The sequence below is a fragment of the Scleropages formosus genome, chromosome 8 (assembly GCF_900964775.1).
Source record: "Scleropages formosus chromosome 8, fSclFor1.1, whole genome shotgun sequence".
Taxonomy (NCBI): Eukaryota; Metazoa; Chordata; class Actinopteri; order Osteoglossiformes; family Osteoglossidae; genus Scleropages; species Scleropages formosus.
In genome coordinates, this window is record NC_041813.1 from 14,714,340 (window position 1) to 14,740,177 (window position 25,838).

The 25,838-nt window shown below is 43.0% G+C and overlaps 1 protein-coding gene across 7 annotated transcripts in view; it reads left to right on the plus strand.

Annotated features, from left to right (window-relative positions):
* Positions 1-25,838, plus strand: part of dctn1b (dynactin 1b) — an 88,380-nt gene that overhangs the window by 41,185 nt on the left and 21,357 nt on the right. For 4 of the 7 annotated variants that reach the window (XM_018754737.2, XM_018754733.2, XM_018754734.2 and 1 more), the window contains exons 5-13: positions 3,477-3,497; positions 11,547-11,564; positions 14,300-14,320; positions 15,580-15,768; positions 17,292-17,489; positions 20,296-20,500; positions 20,584-20,662; positions 21,018-21,177; positions 21,624-21,728. In XM_018754737.2, the coding sequence (XP_018610253.1) occupies positions 3,477-3,497; positions 11,547-11,564; positions 14,300-14,320; positions 15,580-15,768; positions 17,292-17,489; positions 20,296-20,500; positions 20,584-20,662; positions 21,018-21,177; positions 21,624-21,728 (996 nt within the window). The remainder of the gene's footprint in view (positions 1-3,476; positions 3,498-11,546; positions 11,565-14,299; positions 14,321-15,579; positions 15,769-17,291; positions 17,490-20,295; positions 20,501-20,583; positions 20,663-21,017; positions 21,178-21,623; positions 21,729-25,838) is intronic. The other 3 variants (XM_018754738.2, XM_018754740.2, XM_018754736.2) reach the window with 2 other exon arrangements.

Consider the following 25,838-nt stretch of genomic DNA (forward strand, 5'->3'; position numbering starts at 1 on the left):
CCTCAACTGAGCTTGACTATGACATCGGTAACCGAGAACTGTTGGCTATCAAATTAGCCCTGGAAGAGTGGCGGCACTGGTTGGAGGGTGCCGAGCACCCTTTCCTCGTGCTCACAGATCACTGGAACCTCGAGTACCTGCAGACGGCCCGGCGTCTGAATCCACGCCAGGCGCGCTGGACATTATTCTTTACCCGGTTCCGGTTCATCATGTCATATAAGCCAGGATCTAAGAACACCAAGACCAATACCCTGTCCCGAGTTTACAACAAAGACTCAGGCCCAAAGGTACCCGAACTCATCCTGCTTGAAGGGATGGTGGTGGCGCCTATCCAATGGCAGTTGCAACAGGAGCTCCAGGCAGCCCAACAAAGAGATCCAGGGCCAGCGGCCAAGCTAGCAGGTAAGGAGCACATTCCTGTCAGTCTGCGACCATCTCTCCTTCAGTGGGCGCACGACTCCCCAACGGCAGGACACACAGGCCACCGACGGACCGTCTCCCTCCTCCAAGGGCGGTACTGGTGGCCATCCATCCAGAAAGACGTATGGGAGCGCAAAGAGGCCTGCGAGGCATGCTCCCAGGCTCGCACCTCCAACCAGAAGCCTGCAGGGTTGCTTGAGCCCATACCAGTCCCGACACAGCCCTGGTTCCACATATCAATCGACTTCTTGGTGGATCTCCCGGTCTCCCAAAGTAATATTATCATCCCCACCGTCCTGGATTGGTTTTCAAAGGCCTGTCGGCTAGTCCCGTTGCTGCAGCTCCCGTCTGCCCTGGAAACAGCGGAAGCCTTGTTTCATAATGTTTTCTGCCTGTATGGTCTCCCGGAGGACATAGTGTCTGATAGAGGCCCATGATTCACGTCACGGTTGTGGAGCGTCAGTGAGTTTGATGTCCGGCTGCCACCTGCAGGCCAATGGGCAAGTGGAGAGACTACACCAAGACCTGGGTAGGTTCTTGAGGAGCTACTGCGGCCAAAAACAACATCAATGGGCCCGGTTCCGGGGGTGCGGTGGCGCAGTGGGTTGGACCACAGTCCTGCTCTCCGGTGGGTCTGGGGTTCAAGTCCCGCTTGGGGTGCCTTGCGGCGGACTGGCGTCCCGTCCTGGGTGTGTCCCCTCCCCCTCCGGCCTTACGCCCTGTGTTGCCGGGTAGGCTCCGGTCCCCCGTGACCCCGTATGGGACAAGCGGTTCTGAAAATGTGTGTGTGTGTGTGGGCCCGGTTCCTACCGTGGGCAGAATACGGCCATAATTCTCTTCCACACACCTCCACTGGTCTTACCCCATTCCAGTGTATCCTAGTTTATCAGCCTCCCTTATTCCTATGGCACCCTGAACGCACCGAAGTCCCCGCCGTAGACACTTGGTACCAGAACAGTGAAGAGACATGGTGGGAGGTGACTGCTCATCTGCTGCGCCGGAGCGTACCTGGTACAAGCAGCAGGCCGATCATCACCGGCACCCTGTCTCATTCCATCCTGGCCAGTGGGTCTGGTTGTCCACCAGGGACCTGAAATTATGACTACCGTCCAAGAAGCTCAGCCCACGGTACATCGGTCCCTACAGAATCATTCAACAGATCAACCCCGTCACATATCGGTTGCGCTTGCCACCGGATCTCCAGGTCTGTCCTTCCTTCTATGTCTTCCTCCTCAAGCCATACAAAGTGTCATCCCTCCGGACCCCTCAGAGCTCAGAGCCTCCACCACTGGTGCAGGTGGAGGGGACTCCAGTATATGCAGTTCGGAAGCTACTGGACTCCCGTTGCCGTCACGGCTGTCTACTATACTTGGAGGACTGGGAACAATATGGCCCAGAGGAGCGCTGTTGGGTGCCGGCAGCGAATGTCCTGGACCCTGACTTGATCTCAGCCTTCAACAGGGAGCACCCAGACCGCCCGGCTCCCCAGCTCCGGGGGCACCCGCGCCCGCCCAAGTCCAGGACTTGGCTGGAGCTGCCGGTGGGGGTACTGTCACGCTCACACCCATCGGCTCAGCAATAGCACCTGTTGCTGATTAGCACGGCACAGTATAACGTGAGTGCTGACACAGCAACAGGTGCGGAATCTACAACGCCCTTCCTGAGGTCAGCGTCCTGCTTTCCCAAGTACCCTGTTCCCTGTTTACAGTTCCTTCTTTTCCTGGCTTTTCGACTGCGGATTGTTCACCAGTTTCTCCAGTATTGCTCCGCCCCTGACAACGACATTCACTCCTTGGAAGACCCTCACTTGTCCCCGACCTCAGTCTTTGTTTGCTCCCGCGTTTCAGCACAACAGCCCCCCGCACTTGGATCTAAACCCTACCTCCCGTCTCCTGTCCGTGCCATGACAGAAGGTCAGCTAAATATATGCTGAACATGCACGTGAACAAGAAAATGTTCAGAACCTGGACTTCAGTATCACATGGCTTAGAATCCCTGAAAAAGCTACTTCCTTTGGGTCATCTGGATGGGTCATGTTCATCTTGAATGAATCAGGGTCTCTTAGTTTACCTTTGAAGTGTGTAGTGGATCAATATGCCTGCCACTATGCTTCATGTTCATCATTTTCTTCATCTGGGACATCATTGGATCAATATCCCAGCCAAGTTATATGGGTACAAATCTCAAAATAACTGAAATACACTCATGCAATGACCTTGTAAGTAATGTATCTTAAATGTACAGTTTCAAGTCCCACATTCTTTTTTAGATGTATTTTAAATACATTTGGAAATTGCTGAAATGGTGTTTTGGTTTTTAAAATAAGAATGAAGGAGTTTGTGCTGCACAGCTTTCACAGTGGGACATTCAGATGAGCAAAATCATTATTTAGCTCTACCATCTGCAATTGTTTGTCTGTGTTAACATTTCTGTAAGAGGAACTTCATGTGGGTCTTCAGTGTTATAGGGAGAGTTAACACTCATTGTACATATACACTTTACCAGTATAGTAGAGAACAGTTACAAGTTAATCAGATTTTGAAATATGTGTTGCATTTGATAAACAAGAGAAAATTAGTCAGTGTTCATAAATCATAAAAGAATAAAAATAAGAATAAAATATTTTTCGCATGTCACAGGTTTGCAGTGTACAATGTATAAAATACAGTACCAGTTAAAAATGTGAGTGCACCTTGGCAATACTTATACAGGATGCTGTGGGCAGAAGAGCCAAAGTGAAGCGCATACAAGTGTCCTACACCGGAACTGCTGCAGAAGAGCTGAGAACACATAGCAGGCGTTTTTTGCTGAAAAAACAATTTCCAGCTAGTGTGCTTAAACTTTTGACTGGTACTGTATAATGCTCCTCTAGGACTTCCTGAACTGAGTGAAGTAGTGCTGTTTTTTTGCCTTTAGCTGCACACACGCTTAATGTCTTGTATGAAATGCAGCTCAGGGTGAGATGCTCATCTGTTCTCTTACCACCTAACAGCACACTGTGAGAATGTCCTCTAACCTGTCACCTCTGCACTCCCTCCCTCCATTGGGCCTTGCAGCGAGGAGTGAAGCCTAAAAAGGTGGTGTACGTTTCTTTTCCTGTGCTAACTGTTGGCCGCGTTCCTGACTGGGCTCAAGCATGGCATTAGGGCATCATCAGTTGCCATCCTCCCTGTCAAGAGTGCCCTTTCCCCAATCACCCCGCACATGTCATATCCTTGCAGTGGTCCAGTTGTAACTGTGTCCAATTGCACCTGTTGGAGTGTGTGTGAGTGTACATGTGGTCTGGAATGAGTCACTTGAAATCTAGCAATGCTTCTGTAATTAACTCTTTTCAAGCCTTTGTGTTAGAGCAGGTAACATAGAGCTACTCCTGTAATGTAACGTAAATGTTTATATATAAAAAATATATACAGTATATTTATTAGAAAGGTGATTAGGAACTGTTGATTCAGATAGTTTTATGCAGCTACTTGTGCGATGTACATTGGTTCATATGGTGGAAAGCAACAAACTAACTGTACTTTAGAATCACGCGTTTGCATCTAAATCTCTTTCTGCTAATGTAATGCACACATTGTATTTCCTATGAGATGTATATCGATTGGAGAAAAGTATCTAGTAAATGAATATACGTAAATGCAAACATCTAAATACAGTGGAAGAGCTTCGTGTAGTCAAATTACAGTGAAAAGTAAATATCCATCGTTAAAGAATGTTGACAAGGGAATTTATTATATTTGCTTTTTTAGTATTTAGCATTAAATCATTTGATTATGATAAATCAGGGTCATTTCACTTGTTGCATTAATTGTTAAGACAGACACTTGTTACTCTGCCTGGGATTCTGTGGGTTTTTTTTTGCATTAACAAGATAGTATGTTTAGAAACAAAAACATACAGTAAGGTGTAGCGAGACTCCCGGGAGTATAGAGGTACTCCTTAAGTACCATATTTGGTTCATATTACCATTTTATTTCCAGTGCGCTGCCCTGTTAGGGTCTCTCTGCACCACCAAATCCTTTAGCCCCTTAGATTACTTCTCTACCACTGAATCCCAACACCAGCAGTGAATCCACCAGGTCTGCCAGCTCATGTCTCCGTGTGTCTGAATCCACCAGCCCTATCAGGTTATGTTCTACCTCTGAATTCATCAGTCCGAGCTGTTCTCTCCAGCTCTGATACCAACCAGAGCAGAACTGCTCACATACAATGCAGACACACAGAGCACCAAGCCTCCAAGAGGCTTTGATGGTCAGGTCCAAAGGGCTGATGAACTCCCGAGTCCTTTCACCAACTTTCTCTGCAGCCTCTCCTGGCCATCCAGCCGGTATTTCAGTGTGCCCACTTATGTGTGTGAGTGAGAATATACCTGTGTCCTTTTTGCGCTTATACCCCCTGCCTCTTGTCTGATCCTGTCATCCTGTGCTTTGGGTTGCATGGTTTGGCACCAGGCTCAGTGTACTGGTTTTTGCTTTTATCCAGTTGTGTGTGGACAATGTTCTGTGCTACTACATGATATTTGCCTTCGCTTTGGGTGCTTCTTGTCAGATCTTTGTCAGTCTTCAGTGGGTATAATCAAAATGTCTAATTTTTTTCTAGCACACTTCTGGAATATATGGTTTGATTTACAGTCATCCACCTAAGAACTAAAACCCTTAATAGATTTATTGAAATAATCACAACCATTCTGGTCATTTAAAAGTAGCCACAATTCTCATTTTCTAAAGGTCCTCTGTGTTTCTTTTGCACTTGTCTGTGTATTTATTTCTGATGACCTTTTGAGTCTTTTGTTGGAAGGTGACTAACTCCTGGGTGGATGGTTGTTATGATTTTGGATTGCTGTGTTTGTCATTTGTCACACTGTTGGGTTGCATGTTGATAGCCACTTGGTTTTTCTTCTTCAAAAATACTTTTGCTCTCTATGGTCTCTTTTCCTGCCATTCTAGTGCTTGATTCCAAAAAAGTGTGTGTGTGAGACAATATTTTGTTTGTAAGGTAGAGCTCAACAATGTTGTGAGTACGAGACTAATGAACCAAGGAATCCTGCTTTACAAGTGGTTTTCTACTGGTTAAATTATGTAATGTTTTCTGAGGCATCTAAATGGTTCGTTCTGCGGATGGTAGATTTCACAAAGTAAATTTAAAATTTGCAAACTCATTGCTATATTATGTCTTTAACTTAACATGAATAATGTAAATGTTATTGGCACTGTGTGAACAGGGATTCAGAGGTCAGCAAGTCCCACATCCCCCTACATCCAAAATTGATTCAGTAATAAAGGAGGGGGAACATCTGGTAGCGTAGTGGTTAGAGCTGTTACCTTTAGACCCAAAGGTCGTAGATTTGATCCCCACCTCTGGCTGTAGTACCCCTGAGCAAGGTACTTACCCTAAAATTGCTCCAGTAACATTACCCAGTTGTATAAATGGGTAAATAATAGTAGATAGATTAACATTGTAAGTTGCTTTTGAGGAAACGTCAGCTAAATCAATAAATGTAATGAAAATCCATTTGTAACTGTGAATGTCCAGATACTTAAGAAGTAATATCAAATACTTATTTTGGGGAGAAATTACTCCTGACTTATTTCTCTACTCATTATAAAGTCCTTGTCAAAGCAGTGGTCCCTGTGATGTTTTCATATGACTCTATTGGTTGTGTAGTTTGGCTACACTGGGTGTACTGTAGATATTCCACCAATTCAGTGTGAGTTTAATTAAGCAAGACATCTCTCAGTGACAAGGAAGTAGTAGTAGTAATATGGTTTTTAACAGATTTGGTTAAGTTCTTTGGTTATCAGAATCAGGATCAGAATAAGCTTTATTGCCAAGTATGTTCACACATACAAGGAATTTGACTTGGTGACAGAAACTTTCATAGCACAGACAGAACGACAGTAACAAGACACAGATGAGAAGACAGAATATGTGAATAAAGGATAAAAAATATAGAAAAATATAAAGTACCCAATATACAAAAATAGTTACTAGACATTGTATGTATGTACAGGTATGTTCTATACAAATGCAAGGGAATGTGAGTAAGAGATATGATGTGATAAATAGTTATAAATATAAATAGCGTTGTGTATTGCACTGGTTTACTCTCTAGGGGGGATTTAGCTGTTCATGAGGTAGATGGCCTGAGGAAAGAAACTTTTCTTGTGCCTGGCTGTCCTGGTGCTCAGTGCTCTGTAGCACCGGCCAGATGGCAATGGTTCGAAGAGGAAGTGGCCTGGATGTGAGGGGTCTAGAATGGTTTTGCTAGTCCTTTTGCTGACTCTGGACGAGTGCAGTTCTTGGAGAGCTGGGGGGGGGTGTGCCGATGATTCTTCCAGCAGTCCGAACTATCTGCTGCAGTCTTCTGATGTCTGACTTTATAGCTGAGCCGAACAAGACAGTTATAGAGGTGCAGAGGACAGACTCGATGACTGCGGAGTAGAATTGCATCAGTAGCTCCTGTGGCAGGTTGAACTTCCTCAGCTGGTGAAGGAAGTACAATCTCTGCTGGGCCTTCTTCACAATGGAGTCTATGTGGGGCTCCCACTTCAGGTCCTGTGAGATGGTGGTGCCCAGGAACCTGAATGACTCCGCTGTTGCCACAGTGCTGTTCATGATGGTGAGTGGGGATAATGCTGAGGTGTTTCTCCTAAAGTCCACGATCATCTCCACTGTTTTGAGCGTGTTCAGCTCCAGGTTGTTATGACTGCACCAGACAGCCAGCTCTTTGACCTCCTGTCTGTAAGCAGACTCATCACCATCCTGGAAGAGGCCAATGAGTGTGGTGTTGTCTGCAAATTTCAGGAGTTTGACAGAGGTGTCTTTAGCGGTGCAGTCGTTGGTGTACGGGGAGAAGAGCAGTGGGGAGAGCACACATCCCTGGGGGCGCCAGTACTCATCGTATTATTTGGTTAACTGGTTAAGCAATGCATGTAGTGCATGTTTTAAATGCAATATCAAAGCAAAAACTGGAAGTATAATACAGTGTACCAACCTTGTAATAGACTGGCATCACATCCAAAGCATACCCCCAAACCTTGTGCCTGGTAATTCCAGGATAGGCTCTGGAACATCGTGACCCTGACCTGGACAAGCCATTAACGAAAGTGAGTGAGTGAGAGAGAAAAGAGGGTGCACCTTAAGTATAGTTTATAAGTGACTTGAATGAGATGAATTAGACCAAAGGGGTGTATATCTTAGAAAACGATACAAAAGCACATCACACCAGCAGAAGAGATTTAGATGCAGACATCTGATTCTAAACTGATTCTATAGTCAATTTGTCACATACCTTTCTAGAAACCAGTATAGACTACACGAGTAACTGCATATAGGGTTTTTTTTTTTTTATTAAATTTTACTCTAAATGAATCTTGTAAAAATTACTCATTTAGCAAATTCTTTTCTGCATAGTGATATACAGTGATAGGTTTTTAGCTGACCTTTGCCCAGGTAGACTTGACAAATGCACTACAGTAAACTACCTATAAACATTCACCCATTTATACAGCAGCTCAACATAACACAAACACTCACATACTCACTAAGGGCAGTTTAGATTGCCCAGTTTACCCGAAAAGCATGTCTTTGGACTGTGTGAGGAAACGAATGCGAGCATAGGGAGAACATGACAAACTCCACACTAACGGACTCGGATTCAAACCCAAGTTTGAAATCAGAAACCAGGGTGCTGTAAGATTCTTGTACACAAAAAGAATAAAGTAACAAAAAGATAGCAAGATAAATTCTGATTCATGGTGAATCGCAATTATAGAGTAATTATTGAAGGAAAACTGCCTTGTTATGTTGTGTTATAACTCATTTTATCTGAAATGTTTGTTTCCATTTTAACTGGATTTGGTGATATTTTGCTGTAATTTTATGTCAATTTTGGGACTAAAGAATGCATAAAAAATCCATAACTTTTTTTAAACCATTGAAACCATTGGTAACTGCATATTTGATTTATGTGAATTCACCTTATGAGGGTTTTTTTAGGAATACATTACCTTTGTAATATGGGAGAAGAATGGGATAGAAAGTTACCTCATTCACATTGAGCCTTCAGGTATGTCAAGCTTTATCTGGGCTGAGAAAGGGGGTCTGGAGCTGTCGTCTGTGACAACATACTTACAGTATATTTGTTTGTGATCTATGATCGTAACATTTAAGGATAGTGAGCTTATTCACTAACAGTGTGATAGGATTCAAAATAATGATTAGTATTGGATAAGAGCCCAGGAGTTACTAAAGTGGGATTAGGTGGGTTGTGCTGAATTTGGCATCATATGTTATTAATTCTGGATTTGAGATAGTCAAGGAACTCATTATTGTGAATGATAAGGGGAGTTGTGGTAGGAGCATTGTTACTATTGGTAAGCCAAGAAATTATTTCAGACAGGAAATATGGGGTTTACTTCAGTTTTCATGTATTGAAATAGGTGTACTGGGCACCAGGTAAAATTTTTAATAGCAAATTACACAGTTCATGCAGTCTGAAAAATATCAATTAGTAGATCTCAGCGTATGGTTTAGTTTGCAACATTTCAACTTAAGCAACTACTTTACCACTTTTTCACTTTAATTAAATGATTATATTTAAGGTAAACAGATTTTTTTTTATTGAAGTTATGCAGAGTTTTATTTTTCTAATTTTCACTACGGGGTTACGTTAGCATGATCCAGTCATCATGGAATGCTGAAACTGGACTGACTGACATGGTTTTCCTGAATCAAATTTACATTTACATTTATTCATTTAGCAGACAGTTTTCTCCAAAGCAACGTACATCTCACGAAAATACAAATTTGTGCATTATATTAGGAGAAAGAGACATAGTTTCAGACGTGATTCTTAAGTAAACTTAATTTGTTACTTTCCACTTAATGCACCAGTGTTAATTGCTCAAGTAGGTCCATAAAACAGAGGATAGATGAATCCTGATAACCTTCCTACAAAATTTTAGTTTTTTCTTTAAAGGTACACAAACATTTATATACAATACAGGAGTAGCGGCTGTGTAAAGGCTTATCTGGGGATGATCATAAAGTTATGGTGCATGAACATTTACACCGAACATGAGCTGGAGAGATCTTGGGCAAAGTGAGTCTGGAAAAGGTGAGTTTTCAGACCCTTGTTGAATCTACACAGAGTTTCAGCAGTTCTGAGTGAGGGGGGAGTTCATTCCACCACAACGGAGCCAGAACCGAGAACCTCCATGCTTTACTTTTTGTGAAGCAGATGGGTCTGGTTGGGGTGTAGCGGTTGATCAAGCCTTGTAAATAGCTAGGGGCAGTTCTGTTGATGCATTCGTATGCAATAACCAGGGTCTGGAATTTGATCCGGGCAGCTACAGCAAGCCAGTTCTGAGAAATGAATAGTGGGGATACATGGAAACGCTTTGGCAAGTCAAAGACAACTCGTGTAGCAACATCCTGTATCGGCTGCAGAGGTTTGATGGCAGCAGCGGGTTGGCCACACAGGAGAGAGTTGCAGTAGTCCAGACGGGATGTCACCATGGCCTGGACAAATTATTAAGATAAAATAACGAACTGGTTTTTTTTCACAAAGGTGAGTACTAGCCTTGCTCATGAGCATGCTGGTGATGGAAGAGGTTGCCATTATGTAATTATGAAGAGCTGATGCTGCACTTGCATTGTGGCACCATTCCAGGAACTGCAACCATACTCAAGTGCCCTAAAGGCAGTGTCCACAGGGAGCTGCAGCCTCACACTGATGCTACTCAGTTTTTAAAAGCTCAACATTTTCCGATTCCTCTCCATGAGTCCAGTGAGACAGCATTGTAATGGATCTGTTTCCTTTTCCCCATTGTTCTTTTTTTTATTTGTGCATTTTGATGACGGTAATGCTGTAGCCTTGAGCTAATCATTAGATTAGTTTGTCTTCCCATTTCTGCCTTATTGGAAACCAGTGCTTTTCTTTCTCATCATATATATGATGAGAAAGAAAAACACAGTATATATATATATATATAGATATATACATTTACATATTTGTTAAAATCTGCTTCTATATATTGTATATATTTTTCTAATATTTTCTTTTTTATACAGTCATTTAAATTTAGATGAAGTTACTTCCATGGTAGCAGGTTTTCAGGTTTGCATAGATCAGGTGTTTAAATAAACTTGGCGCAGATGCTGGGGTTATCTAAAACCCATGGTACCTGCCGAGGATTATTAATATCTGCTGATCAGTAGGTCATATGTCACTTAAGCTAGACTGTGGTCACTAATCACACCAGTAGGAAACAACTGCCATTTAGCTAGTCTGTCCACAGGCAGATTGCAGTAAATTATGACAAATACATAAACACAGGCAGCTGTGCAAAACCACACAGTCATGTTCAACATCCACACAGGTTAAAGGATGTACACACATTTGGGTAGGCCTTCATACGTATATTCCTGCAATACATATATACACAAATTCATGCAGACAACCATACAGTTGTCCATGTGAAACACAGTCCCGTGCAGTGTTGTCTTGCAGAGGCCCTCACAACCTATTCTAATTAGTCACACAAAGAGAGGCGTTGCTAGGATACAAAGGGGACTTGCATCAATCGTGCCCATCTGCCAAATCCCCAACCCCCTTTGAGCATTTTCCCCAGTGCAAATCATTTGCTGGTGCAGTCCTCTCTGTCTCTCTCTCCAGCAGTGATGTAATGGGATTCTGGGCTTTTGGTTGGAGAATCACAGCAGACGGGGAGGGGGGATCTCAACATGTGAGCAAATGCAGGAAGGGGGCCTGTGAGAAGGAAGGCAGAGCAAAGATGGCAGGGTTCTAAAGGGAGAGCAGGTGGCTTCAGCAAGATACGCGCTCAGGCTAACGGATGGGCAGCAAGTGGAGCTACACCAAAACGGAGTTACGGCCATTTTCAAGCAGGCTCCCTCCTCGGAGTGCAGCAGAGCCCTGCCGATTCCCCCCCCCACGCCTCACCCATCCTGGCTGAGCCTGCATTGTTCCCGGACCGCTCTCCCTCTATTCTCTCACCACAGCCAGCTGCACTTGTTGTTTTACTCTCTGGATGTGGCTGTGACTGAAGGTCTCTCTCTGTTTGTTCCTCTGTGCGTCTGTCCTCTTTGCCAATATGATGAGACAGACACCCGCACCCAGGAAGGTACAGAGCCCACTCGATTACCCTCTTCACCATGGAACATCTGTAACATCCATTTATTGCTATTCTGTTCACACTTGCGTGAAGTGTGCCATTCAGACCATTGTATTTTTTGTTCAATAGTTTCGTCAGGGTGTACTCTCTGTGAGGTTTTTCTCACAGAGGTGATGTGGGGGGGTGAGCTTCAGGTTTTCCATTGGGGTGGTTTTGGAGCACTGCAGGGGCTTGCTTGGGTTGTCAGAGGTCACTGCTGCTTAAGTTTGTAAAATGTTTTATTATTATTTCACATGACATGTGCAGTTTTCTTTTTCAAATTTTTGTGCATCGAATGCAGTCATCTGTTTCGTGTAGTCATTTGCCACCATCACTTGCATGAAGACATCTGTCCATGATCTCATTTAACTGCTAGACTGTAGCCAAAACAGAAAGCTGCTTTGTTGTGGTTGTTCATGGACTTTCACAGGCTGCACTTACTTTGGTTCTTTGTTGTGTCAATTAATCGCTCAAACAGTTCAAGAACACAAAGGCATTGGTCATGTGTAGTATGTCTCATTGGCATGCTGTTGCTGCTTTCTGAGTCGTGCAATCATCTAAGTATTGCATTCCTTCGAAATTCAGCTGTCTAGGGCTTCTGATGTCAGCGTTTCAAAATCTAGTTCAAAAACTTAAACTGTGATTCAGATGTTTAGTTAAGTTTAAATTTGTCCCCACCGCAGTGTCTTCCAGCTTAATATACTGAACAGAGGAGCTGAAAAAGGATTCGCTGCATCTTAGAAAGTACCTCAAGATTGAAGCCAGTATGTGCTCTATGATTAATGCACATGAAATTTTATGAAATAGTAATGGAAGTTATTAAAAAGCTGATGAAACTTTGGTCTCTGAAAATATTGACTGAATGGGTCAAAATGTTAGTCTAAGCCAATACATTATTTTATAATCCATATTGGAATCGGTGTTTTTAATTGTACTAGAATTTCATTACGTATCTTCTGAACTTGGGCTTCTTTTTATTTCTCATTTTTGTGTACAGGTGTATAAATAAATCAATTGTAAAAGTCACTGACAAACTTATTCAAAATTCCCATTTAAAATTTCTTTCAACCAACTATTTTATTAACATTATGTGTAGTGATGTTTTCAGCTCTTCTGCACATCTGCGATTGCATGAGTTTTATTTGTTCCGATTATCCTCATAGGCCATTGATCTCTGCAGTCTAGACCAGTATTGTTTGTTTATTTTGCAGTCAGTAGTAAACATAATCTCATAAGGCTTTGTTCAAATGTTTAGTCATTGTTACACCAAGGAGCAATTGAGCTGTGAATATTTAAAAGTTGATCGTATAAAACAAATAAATCAGTCTGTACTGTCAATAATTCACACTCATTTATAGTACCTCACTTTTTACAAGTGCCATAAAATTTTGAAAAGTAAATAATGAATGAATAAAAATTTTGTTAATTTCACGGCAAAAACTGCATGTGCCTACAGTGACAAATTACAAAATTTAGTAACCTGGAAAAAAGAAAACAGTAATAGAGACAAACTTGACAAAGACTAGCAAGAGTGAAATCCCAAATAAAGGAAGGAAATAAGCAACCATGTTCGGGTAAAATATGCCTATTTATGCTTATTTTGCATACTTAAAATAATTTAGAATAATGCTGTACTTTGACAGCAAACTGACAAAGTAAAATAAATCAGAGAGAAGATGCCAACATGTCTTTCATTGATATTTTACAAGGCTTCATGCCAGTCTTCAGTATTTATACTATATATTTTGACTTAATGATTGAATTGATAATTGGACCAAAGCTGGAGTGTGGTTATGTTAAAACCAGGCTGCAGACTGGCTGTATGCAGGAAGTGTTCCCCCATGTTAACAATGGAGCCATTTGCAGACACTGGCAGTACCAGTGGGCTATTATTCCCAACGTGTCCGTGTTACATCAACACAGTTGGGCTAGGGGTTTTATTACATCATTGAAGTTACCGTCACATTGTAATGGACAGCATAGTATCATCGTTCTAGGTGGAATTGTGTTACAACCCCAGGTTGAATTCCTTCAGATTCTAGATTCTTTATATGTTTATATGTTGTCTGACTTAAAAAAAAAAAGAAAAAAAAAAAAATACACACCAGTGGGCTTTTGCATATTAAATTACCATCAGCTCTCTCTATGAATGATTAGTACCTCTAAATATGTAGGTGTTACTTTACATCCAGATTCTAATCCCAACATCCAGAGACTTGAGTTCAGTGGTGAGAGACAGCAAACATTTGTAAACCTTACAGCTGTTCATCATTTTGAGCATTGTGTCCTGTTTGGCATGAGGGCCCCTTGGACTGGCTGTGGAAGAACTGGTAGGATTGTGGTAGGATGGACAGGCTCGTAGGGTAGAAAGACAGGAAGCTGGAAAGGACCAGGTGTGGAAGTAAAGAGTCTGTGGTTTTAAGTTTGCATGACCAATGCATTTGTGTGTAAATGAGCATTCCTCTAATGCCACAAATTACTGTATGTAGGCTTTACTGCCATTTAGGTTGGGCTCAGCTTTGCCATACTGGTATCATTAACCTTGACCGTGTCTGTTCTTCTCCTCTTGCCCCATGCCACCCCTGCCTCGGCCGGCATGGTCCCGTACTCCCTTGTCTATCTCTTTGTCTGCCTGCCTGTCTTGGTGCCTGAAATCTCATTGCGCCCCCCTCTCTTCTACGAAAACCTGTCCTGGTCTTCTCCAGACCACCACCAGGCGCACCAAGGTGAGCGCAGTACCTGCTCTGGGGGTCCTGTGGGGTGGGGCTGGTTCCCAGGGCTCTTATTAGGATTGACCTGAAGTCACAGCATACCCTACTTCTGAACAAGAATCAATGCTATATATATAGCTGGGTATTCCAGTTGGTTAGGAATATATAAATAATTCTGTATATATTTGTGTGTGTGTGTGCTCTTTCCAAACAAAAACACAAAAAAATTAAGTAAAGGAATCCTTGCATCCTCAACCATTAACTGCAGTGAGGGTCTTAAACTCGGTTTCTTCACGACCATACGTACCCTTTAATCCAAAAATTGTACTTTTGTATATTTTTAGTTTGTATTTTAAATGTTGAAAAGTATGACATTGGTATCAAATTTTGTTGAAATGATTTTGTGAAATTAAAGCGGTTGAGGAGATGGATACTGCAGCATAGCACAGTGTCCTTTGTGGAAAGAAACACCTAATGATGCATTTGATCCTATGGTCTAGTGTCCAGAGACTGGCATTTTAGCACTGCCTGTTTTATTTTTCCTGTGGCTGGTTTTTCACTTAGTGCACCATTCAGCCAGAGCACAGCTATCACTAAACTAACCTCTCCAAACTAACTTGACAGCTCCCCTAACTGCTCGGCACAGTGAGTGAAATAACTAAACCAAAGACCAACTGCATGGGGGTCAGAGCTGTCGTTCAAAGTATTGTGGGCTTGTGGATGGGATTTACCATTCAGAATAGTTGGGCTGGAAGAGGCAGGTGAAACACACAAGTAGCCCTTCATGAGTAGAGAAGAGATCCTCCTTTAAGGTTAGGGTACATCCATAGGCAGTGGTAACTCCCTGTATCACTGGTGATGCTCATAGCCTGAAGAGGAATCTCTGTAGCTGGAATCTCTTCTTAATGCAAACTTTTTGCGCTCTGGATGCTGCTTATTTACACCAAAAGACTTTGTGGTGGTTTAGTGTCTGCTGTTGATGAAGCCCCTTGAACAGGTTGGATCACAAATATGGTGCTAAGCAGGGACCTTTGGATTTATTTTCATTTTGTTTGTTTTGATTTCTCTTTTTTAATTTTAAACTGAAATTTTAAAGGTCCCCTTTTGTATTTTTATTGCTCTCTGTAATATTTCAGTAGCTATTATTTGTTGTGAATAATTGTTAAAGAGCTTTCGTGAGGGTCACTTTCGTTTTGCGGCTGTCTTCAGCGGCTTATACCAGGACTAGTGCAGCAGTCACCAGTGCTTTGCATGACTGGGGTTCTCTTCCCCAGCCTGGACGGCCTGCTGGTGCCACAACCTCCAAGGCAGGCCCATCAGGGTCAGCCTCTGCCTCTGCAGGGGAGATGAGCAGCAGCGAACCCAGCACTCCTGCCCAAACCCCGCTGGCAGCACCCATCATCCCTACACCAAGCGGAAACCTTGTGTCACCGGGAGACCCGCCCCAACCCACCCCAAGCAAGGTAACAACTGCTCCCCTGCCCAATTCCAGCATGATAAATCCTGCCCTCTCAGCTGTTGTGGGGATTGATGCCAAATTTCCATGCAATGAATTTAGACCTAATGCAGAATAAATATTTTTCCCAAAGATCAATCACTAAAGTAACCATTAATTTATTTATTTTAAATCATATTGTGTCGCTCATCTCTGGAGTGGCAAGACAGCAGAAGGGGTCATTCATCTCAGGTATACCTGAACCCAGGTAACTCAATAATTGCCAGTCTGTTTAGTGTTATAACACAAGACTTGATAAGCCCAAGGCACAGAAAGCCTGTGTTGCAATTGACCTAGTGTGTCCTTGTTTGCACACACACCACCAGCACCTAGAACCAGGTATGTTTCTCAGTGGCACTAGTAAACCTTACCTGATGGCTGTACCTTGTCCTGTCCTGTACATCCAGGAGTTTGCCACGCATCTTTAACAGTTTTAATAATATTAATACCCTTACACTATTGTAAATGAAGCCTTAAACTTGCGATCAGATTAATGTCATCTGACTGCATTCTAACTGTCTGTTTTGTAGAGTGAAAGACATAGGGAATGATTTTGTAATCTTGATTTGTTAAACAGCTGTGAGCCAATTGTCAAATTTCTCTGTTCTTGATTAATTTTTACTTCCACCCTATGCATCCAGAGTAGGCTCCCATCTCCACAAAAGTCCAATAATAATCATATAAATGAAAATATAAAATTAATATGACATCAAAAGGCAAGCTAGAAATAAGTTTTTAGTTCAACATTTATGTTCAATATATTATAAAATATATTGAATTATTGAATATTTTGAATGATATGAAATTATCATTGTGATGTAGAAAATACCTTTTGTTTTAGTGTCATATTTTCATCAAGGGGGGGGCGGCGGGCTTGGCCGGGTCCTGCTCTCTGGCAGGCCTGGAGTTTGAGTCCCGTTTGAGGTGCCTTGTGATGGACTGGTGTCCCTTCCTGGGTGTGTCCCCTTCCCCTCCAGCCTTACACCCTGTGTTGCCGGGTTAGGCTCCGGCTCCCCCTGCATGGGACAAGCGGCTTCAGCTGGTGTGTGTGTGTGTGTGTGTGTGTGTGTGTGTGTGTGTGTGTGTGTGTTTGTGTGATTTTCACCAAGGAACTAATCCCCCAGTAAAATATAATGACCATTTTACCCCCTTCCAGTAGGAATTTGTGGGGTGATTTTATGTAACAAATTGTGACGAATTGGTGTTACATGACAAATTGGTGTACTTACATATTGAGGTTTAGTTTGTGTGATGTCTGAGGAATTTGTCAAAATTCTGACTTCCAGTTTCATTTTTTTCAAACCATAGCTTGAAGATGTGTTCACAGCAGCACAAGCTGCTGGGAGGAGGATTTATGTATCTCAGTTGGGGTCACACCTGACAGAAACCCAGTTTCATTTTGCTTTTGCTCTGCTCTTTCTCTTTCCCTGTGCAATCCACCCCCCCCCCCCCCCCCCCCCCCCCCGTGCCCAACCTCCTGTCCAAATCCAGGAAGAAGAGATGTTGCGGGCCCAAGTGAAGGACCTGGAGGAAAAGTTGGAGACGCTGCGCATGAAGCGCAATGAGGATAAGGCCAAACTTAAGGAGCTAGAAAAACATAAGATCCAGCTGGAACAGCTGCAAGAGTGGAAAAGCAAGATGCAGGAGCAGCAAGCTGAGCTACAGAAGCAGCTGAAAGAAGCCAAAAAGGTATCATCCTATGTCCCTATTGATTGCTTTATAACTCTTCCTTTCCGTGTTTTTTCTACCAGTCAGCTTTTTTTTTCCCCGCTGCACATAGTGGGTTTATATTACTCAATTTGGCAGTATAGAAATTAATCTGTGTCATGATTCAGATGTCACTTATCTTATGGGGAACCAAAAGTATTCTTATCTCTCATACAATTTGGCAGTTTACTGGAGAAGTTCAGGGTAGGTACCTGATTCAAGGACACTGCAACAGTGATTGACTGTGCACTTGCACTGACAAACTTCAGGTCCACATCCTTAACTGGTAGGATATCTGATATGGCTGTACAAGTACATTTTGCTCGAACGTTTAAAAAATGTAAGGTATTGAAGTAATTTATATAATAGTTACCACAGACCAAAATGCTTGTGTTTTATTAACAATTCTGTTTATCCTCCTTCATCTCTGCTTTTAAAAAAGGCTTATTTCATCGTGGCATATCTCTCACTTGATTTCTGACTTGTCTACCAATTTCTCTTTCACCCATAACCCTTGCCCCTCTGGCAGAGGCAGAGGTACAGGTTTGCTTGTCGCTCCACAATGGAATTTTTAACTTCTCGTCTTCTACCATCTTATACTGTCCTTATTTGGATTCTGCACCATCTCTACTACTGCTCTGACTATCCTCTCTGTGGTTGTTCTCTGTTGCTTTCCTGGCTCTCTCTGCTGATTCTTCGATGACCTCTGCTGCTTCTGGGCACTTTGTTGCGCTCCCTCCCAGTAGAAAACCCCTTTGTTGATTCTTCTGAGTGATTTTGGCTTCTATCTTTGGGACAGTGAAGCAGCCAACCTTCTGCCACTTATCTAATTCTACTGCTATCCACAAGGCTGCTGTTCTCTACAGGTCTGACCAATCTTGCTTCTATTGCACATTTCCCTGATCTGCCCTCTGACAGCACCATCCGTCTCCTTCTTTATGCTTATCCTCCTCTCTTAACTCTGTCATTTCACCTCCGGCTCATACATCCCATTTCTAACCTATGGAAGTGTTACTCACTACAAAATCAAACTCTGTGTTGCTAAACAGAAATGGCTTCCTTTAATTTTGCTGTTTCCTTAACAAAACCATTTTTTTACAGTCAACCAATATTCTGCATCAGTAATCCCCACATCTACAATGCTTCTCTAAGTTCTGTCATTACTTTTCATGGCTTGTCCTGTTGCTGCTGTCCAGACAACATACAGCTCCTTTCTTTTCCCTCACCGGTGACATGTAGAATATGGCATTGCCCCTTTGCTTTTTGACATCTCCACCTGGATGGCTGAGCATCCACAACTCAACCTGTTTAAAACCAAGATCCAACAACAACCTGTTGCCACATCCACCTGTCAGGACCGCTTTATCAAGCTGAACATCTTACTCATCTCATCCATCTCACGAGTCAAGGGCTTGGGAGTAACAAATGATTGTAGTATCTGCTCCTCATACCATATAGAAGCCATAACCCAGACTTATAGATACCTCCTTTACGGTATTCATTTAATCTCCTTATACTTGAAACCACACTCTGACAGCTCCTGGTCTAACCTATGGCATTATTTCACCTGGGCTAGTACAGCTCCCTCCTGTCTGTTCTTCTGGCCTCTGCTACCTAGCCTCTACAGCTGAATGTGAAATACCATGAGTTGTGTTCAGTATCCCAAAGAGTCCCTGTGTGCTTCCCCTCCTTCTTTCTTTAAACTGGTTTTCTTTAAGTGTCCATATCAAGACTCTGTTACAACCCTAAAGATGCTCAAAGGTTCAGCACCCTCATACCAACACCATATCCCTCTTTTCACAGTTTTTTGTGAAAGATTTAATTTAGTTTTTTTTCCTGAGAAAGGACTTGTTCCCCAGTTAGTCAGTGCTTTCTGCGAAAAGTGAGCAGAGCCATCTCATGTTTTCTAGCAGTAATGTGTTCTCCCCAGAGGTGATCCAGAAATGAGCTGTGTCCAAGCATATCATAGCCAAGTTCCATGCGTGAGATCTTTAAAATGGACTGCGCTTCCCCAAAAAACTGAGGGCTTCTCTGTGAAGGGAAAGTTTATATTTTCTTCACTTTACAACATACTGAAACCTATTTCAACTTCACAATTTGAAAATCACCTACTGGTGATTAAAATATTAGTATTGATGGTCACTCTTCTCTTATATTACTGTACATGCATTGCTTAATAGCTCACCTTTGGGTGTAACATGAAGTAATCTTTATAGCTCTCCTCTAGTGTTAGTTTGAACAAACCATTTCATGTCTAAATACTTTCCATTCTCCCACAGTATGAGACAAGGCTGTCCTTCATGTCCACTTTTGTTTGCCTTTGGGAATCTCTATCAGTATGTTTATGTCATAACCATTTAGTCCAAAGCGTGGTTCAGGGGGGTTGTGAACAAAAGGTTTCCTTCAATGCTGACAACCTCTTATTGTTTGTATATGTCCAGTCCTTCTGTCTCTGTTCTGCACTTTTTTACTGCAGATAGTCATCATGTGACACTGCTGTAGGAGGCTATTAAAGAGCAGCTGTAGAGGAACCGAATCTTAATAGATACTGTAAGATCTATGACATCTGGTTTTTTTAAACTACCACTGTGTCCTGGTCACAGTCAGTAACATTGGAAGAAATATTATTTCCCCTTAACAATAAAGTTTGTAATACATCTCATAAAAATAAGATGTAATTTGGCATCAAACAGTTATGTTTTATCTGGTTACAGAATCATGTATGATCTGTACATTACTGCATTTGGCAAAAATTTGGATGGTCTCTTTTCCCCCTCACATCTTGTAGGAGGCCAAGGAAGCTTTGGAGGCTAAGGATCGTTACATGGAAGAGATGGCAGATACAGCAGATGCCATCGAGATGGCCACACTGGACAAGGAGATGGCAGAGGAGCGGGCAGAGTCCCTGCAGCAGGAGGTGGACTCCCTCAAGGAGAAGGTGGAAGAGCTGACTATGGACTTGGAGATCCTCAAGCATGAAATTGAAGAAAAAGGTGAGCTGTGTGCTGTCTTCTTACAAAAATGTAACGTAGGCATAGAGCTTATGTAATGCGATACTTCCATAAACCCCATCCAGGTTCAGATGGCGCAGCTTCCAGCTACCACGTGAAACAGCTGGAGGAGCAGAATGCCAGGCTGAAAGAAGCTTTGGTCAGGTCAGTAGCCTATTCTTTGCCCTACAGATGAGGCTGTGGTCCAGTGGCAGTTTTGTCTGATACCATTTGTTTACATTTTGCATTTACATTTATTCATTTAGCAGATGCTTTTCTCCAAAGCAACATACATCTCATGTTTACTAGAGCTTTACCCCTTCCATTTATTTTGTGGATCTAGTTGTTACTGTTAAATAGGGTGTTTCTTTTGTTGCCTCCATGCCAGTACTGCTGTAAATTAACAGTTGTATAGCATCTAAGAAGAAGATTTGGCTGGATATCAGGTGCTTTCTTAAAAATGTCACTACCAGAGTTATTTTCATGAAGGGATAACCATTCCCCTTGGTCCTCTTTTCAGAATGCGGGACCTATCAGCCTCAGAGAAGCAGGAGCATGTGAAGCTGCAAAAGCAGATGGAGAAGAAGAACACCGAGCTGGAGACACTACGGCAGCAAAGGGAGAAGCTCCTAGAGGAAATGAAGCAGGCTGAGAAGACCATTGATGAACTCAAAGAGCAGGTCAGGTCCCCAGTCCCTCTAACTTTAAGCCTATTATGTTGTCATTGTGAGATTCTTTTTTGTATCATGTACCTTGATCTTTGCATGATCAGTCATTTTTAAATTACTATTGTAATCCTTATCAATATATGGGTTTTAGTTAGAGGTCAGAGTTATCTTGAACGAATTGTGTGTTCCTTATTCCATTCAGCTTCAGTTATGATCAATTTTCTATGGAGATTTTCTGAAGAATGTTACACAGAGCATGAAACAAATACAGGTGATGCTGGAAACATGGCAATAGAAAGAAAGTAAAGATAAACTGCAGTTACGCAGCTGATGTTCTACTGTTCTTAAATTAGCCAATCTGGCAGTCAGGAAAGGCCTCCCATATTTCACTTTGTCTCACCAGTCTAGTTTACTCTTCAATATTTGGTCTTTTTGAGTGTGTGGTTACATGTTTTTAGGTGGATGCTGCATTGGGCGCCGAGGAGATGGTGGAGACTCTGACTGAGAGGAACTTGGACTTAGAGGAGAAAGTACGGGAGCTACGGGAGACAGTCAGTGACCTGGTGAGCAACCTTTCCTTCCCTGCATGTTCCTTTTTTGGTATCTGTGTGGAATTATGATTTTACTGAGTAACATCAGTTGCGATGATTTATAACGAAGACTTCTTCACATATATCAATGTTCAAATATGCAGACGCTTTACAAAACAATCCCTGCCTGTTAGGCCTTATTGCTGTAGAACTTGCATTGCAATCAAGGACAAAAATACATGCATCTTCAAAAAAATGTGTTTATTGCATACCAGGTGAGTTACCACAGGAATAGGCAGATGGTTCTTGTGTTAACAAAGCAGGAAAGTGCATACTAAGATGTAACAGTCAAAAGTCTGAGTATGCCTTGATGATAGCTATATAGAATGAACTGGATATAAGAAGCAAAGCAGCCCACAGGTGCCCTGCATCTCTCTGGAATTACTACTGAAGAGCTGTGAAGACATGGTGAGGGATCTCCAGTTGAAACTTGTTACTGAATTGCCCTGTGAAAAGCTAGGTTCCAGTAACTTTACTGAAGCCTTTGATTGGCCATGTACAATTGTGAGAATATTTTTTTGTACTGTCAATACATAGCTTCGTAAATGACAGAAATATTGTGCAGTTTTTGACAAAGGAATGATTTAAAATAATGACAATATTTTTTAAAAAATGTGAAAAGCATTGTATGCTTATGCACACTAAATATTTTCTTAAACCACACATAGAAATGCGCCTAATCGCATATTCAGTGGCAGCTTCATGGTTGAAGAGAGTACAGAATCAGGCATTCTGTTATAAAAACTTTGTGTTATGTCCCAGTCTCATACAGTGTACCACGAGTGTGATGTGAATATCTTACCATCAATGTATTGTCTGGTCAGCTTACGGGTTTTGTCTGGTCAGCGCAGTGGGTTTGACCGGGTCTTGCTCTCCGGTGGGTCTGGGGTTCAAGTCCCGCTTGGGATGCCCTGCGACGGCCTAGCGTCCCATCCTAGATGTGTCCCCTTCCCCTCCAGTCTTGCGCCCTGTGTTGCTGGGTTGGGTTCCGGTCCGCCACAACCCTGCTTGGGACAAGCAGCTTCAGACAATATGTGTGTGTGTGTGTGTGTGTGTGTGTGTGTGTGTGTGTGTGTGTGTGTGTGTGTGTAACCTTAAAGTCACTTGCACTTCACAGTGCTAAATGAATAAATGTACATGAAATGAAAGGAACAGGTTTCAATTCCTTGCTGCCGCTGCTCTAACTCCTGTGATCAGGATACATATAACAAATTGTTCCATTGCTCCAGTAAAAATTATACTATTGTTTAAATGGTTAAGTACAGATTTCTATTGTATAAAAAAAGACCCCTGTTATGAGAATTCAAGGTAACAAAAAAAAATTTGCAATTAATTTGTAAGTAATTTTTTTTACAGTCAAGTCCAGGCAGCACTTTTAGAAAATAAATGAATGAAAAATGCAATTTCAGGAGGTAAAAGTATCAAACTGTGAGTGTGCATGTGGGTTTGTGCTTGGTCTACATTCCAACTGGCCTTAGTCTGCTGGAGGGCTCAAAGCTGCCGCTGAGTGAGGCTGTTGAGACCCCATGAGTGGAACTCCATGAATGTCCAGGTAGGTTGTGTGACACAGCCATAGCTATGGCCATTCTGTGATTGACAGGTGTGTGGGTGTGTTTCAGTTAAATACTTTCTCCTGAAATGTTATGTTAACAAGCTTTAGTAAATAAATAAACTCTAAAATCTTTGAATCTGTCAAAATTTGTATCTTTACCGTTTGTGTCACAGGAGCCAGTGCTGTTTCTGAAGTTTCTGCTGGGTAGATATTCCACTAGCATAGTGCAAATTTTATGGCCTTTCATAATCTACTGCTATTTTTTTACAGCTAGTTTGACAGAGGTATACAGCACACATTCAAAATTAATGTCACTATTTATTAATAAATTAAGTGCTAATTCCCTTCCCAAACTGATTGCAATACATAATATACAATTACAACACACAAAAGTAATTAATTCGGAGTACTTCAACCTAGTCTAGCACTTGACAACAGCACTGTTTTCATCGTCTTGTAACTTGTGTAAAAAAAAAAAAAAAAATTCCCCACTCGCCCCCTTCTGCGGGTGGTCTTACTCCTTCAAGCTCGGGTCCTCTACCAGAGGCCTGGGAGCTTGAGGGTTCTGCACAGTATCTTAGCTGTTCCTAGGACCACGCTCTTCTGGACAGAGATCTCGGACGTTGTTCCCGGGATCTGCTGGAGCCACTCTCCCAGCTTAGGTCACGGCCTCAAGTGTTCCGATTACCACGGGGACCACTGTTGCCTTCACCTTCCACATCTTTTCTAGCTCCTCTCTCAGTCCATGGTATTTCTCAAGCTTCTCATGCTCTTTCTTTCTGATGTTGCCATCACTTGGGATGGCGACATCTATCACTACGGCTTTCTTCCTCTGTTTGTCCACCACTACTATGTCCGGTTGGTTAGCCATTACCAGTTTGTCAGTCTGGATCTGGAAGTCCCACAGGATCTTAGCTTGGTCGTTCTGGACCACCCTTGGGGGTGTATCCCACTTTGATCTTGGGACTTCCGGCCCATACTCGGCACAGATGTTCCTGTACACTACGCCAGCCACTTGGTTATGGCGTTCCATGTATGCCTTGCCCGCTAGCATCTTACACCCTGCTGTTATGTGCTGGATTGTCTCAGGGGCATCTTTGCACAGCCTGCACCTGGGGTCCTGCCTGGTGCGGTAGACCCCGGCCTCTATTGATCTTGTACTTAGAGCTTGTTCCTGTGCTGCTATGATTAGTGCCTCTGTGCTGTCTTTCAGTCCAGCTTTGTCCAGCCACTGGTATGATTTTTCGATATCAGCCAGTTCTTCAATCTGCCGGTGGTACATACCGTGTAGGGGTTTGTCCTTCCATGACGCTTCCTGTTCTTCCTCGTCCTCCTTCTCGGGTTCCTGCTGCCTGAGGTATTCACTAAGTATCTCATCAGTCGGGGCCATCTTCCTGATGTAGTCAAGGATCTTTGTTGTTTCATCCTGGATAGTGGCTCTGACGCTCACTAGTCCTCGGCCTCCTTCTTTCCGCTTAGTGTACAGCCTCAGGGTGCTGGATGCATTGTCAGGAGCTTCCTTGTCTTGATGTCAGTGGCTTCTATCTCCTCTTTTGGCCACCTTATTATGCCAGCGGGGCATCTGATGACCGACAGGGCGTAGGTGTTGATAGCCCGGACCTTGTTCTTCCCATTCAGCTGACTTCTCAGGACTTGCCTTACTCTCTGCAGGTATTTGGCGGTTGCTGCTTTCCTTGCGGCCTCTTCATGATTCCCATGCTTCCAAGGTACTTGTAGCTGTCCTGAACATCTGCTATGTTGCCTTCTGGTACTACAATCCCCTCAGTTCTGACTACCTTCCCTCTCTTTGTTACCGTCCGGCTACACTTATCCAGTCCGAATGACATTCCGATGTCATTGCTGTAGATCCTGGTGGTGTGGATCAAGGAATCGATGTCTCGTTCACTCTTGGCATACAGCTTGATGTCATCCATGTAGAGGAGGTGACTGATGTTTACTCCATTCCGTAGTCGGTATCCGTAGCCAGTCTTGGTGATGATCTGGCTGAGGGGGTTCAGGCCTATACAGAACAGCAGTGGGGACAATGCATCTCCTTGGTAGATGCCGCACTTGATGGTGACTTGCGCAATTTGCTTGGAGTTGGCCTCTAGGGTTGTTTTCCACTGCCCCATTGAGTTCCTGATGAAGGCTCTTAGTGTCCTGTTGATCTTGTATAGTTCTAAGCATTCCAGGATCCATGAGTGAGGCATCAAGTCATAGGCTTTCTTATAGTCAATCCAGGCGGTGCACAGGTTGGTCTGTCTGGTCTTGCAGTCTCGAGTGACTGTTCTGTCTACCAGTAGCTGGTGTTTTGCTCCTCTGGTGTTTCTACCAATTCCTTTCTGGGCCCCGCTCATGTATTGAGCCATATGCCTGTTCATCTTAGCCGCTATGACACCTGAGAGCAGCTTCCATGTTGTGCAGAGGCAGGTTATTGGGCGATAGTTGGATGGGACTGCTCCTTTCTGGGGGTCCTTCGGGATCAGGACTGTCCAGCCTTCTGTTAACCATTCAGGGTGGGTCCCATCCAT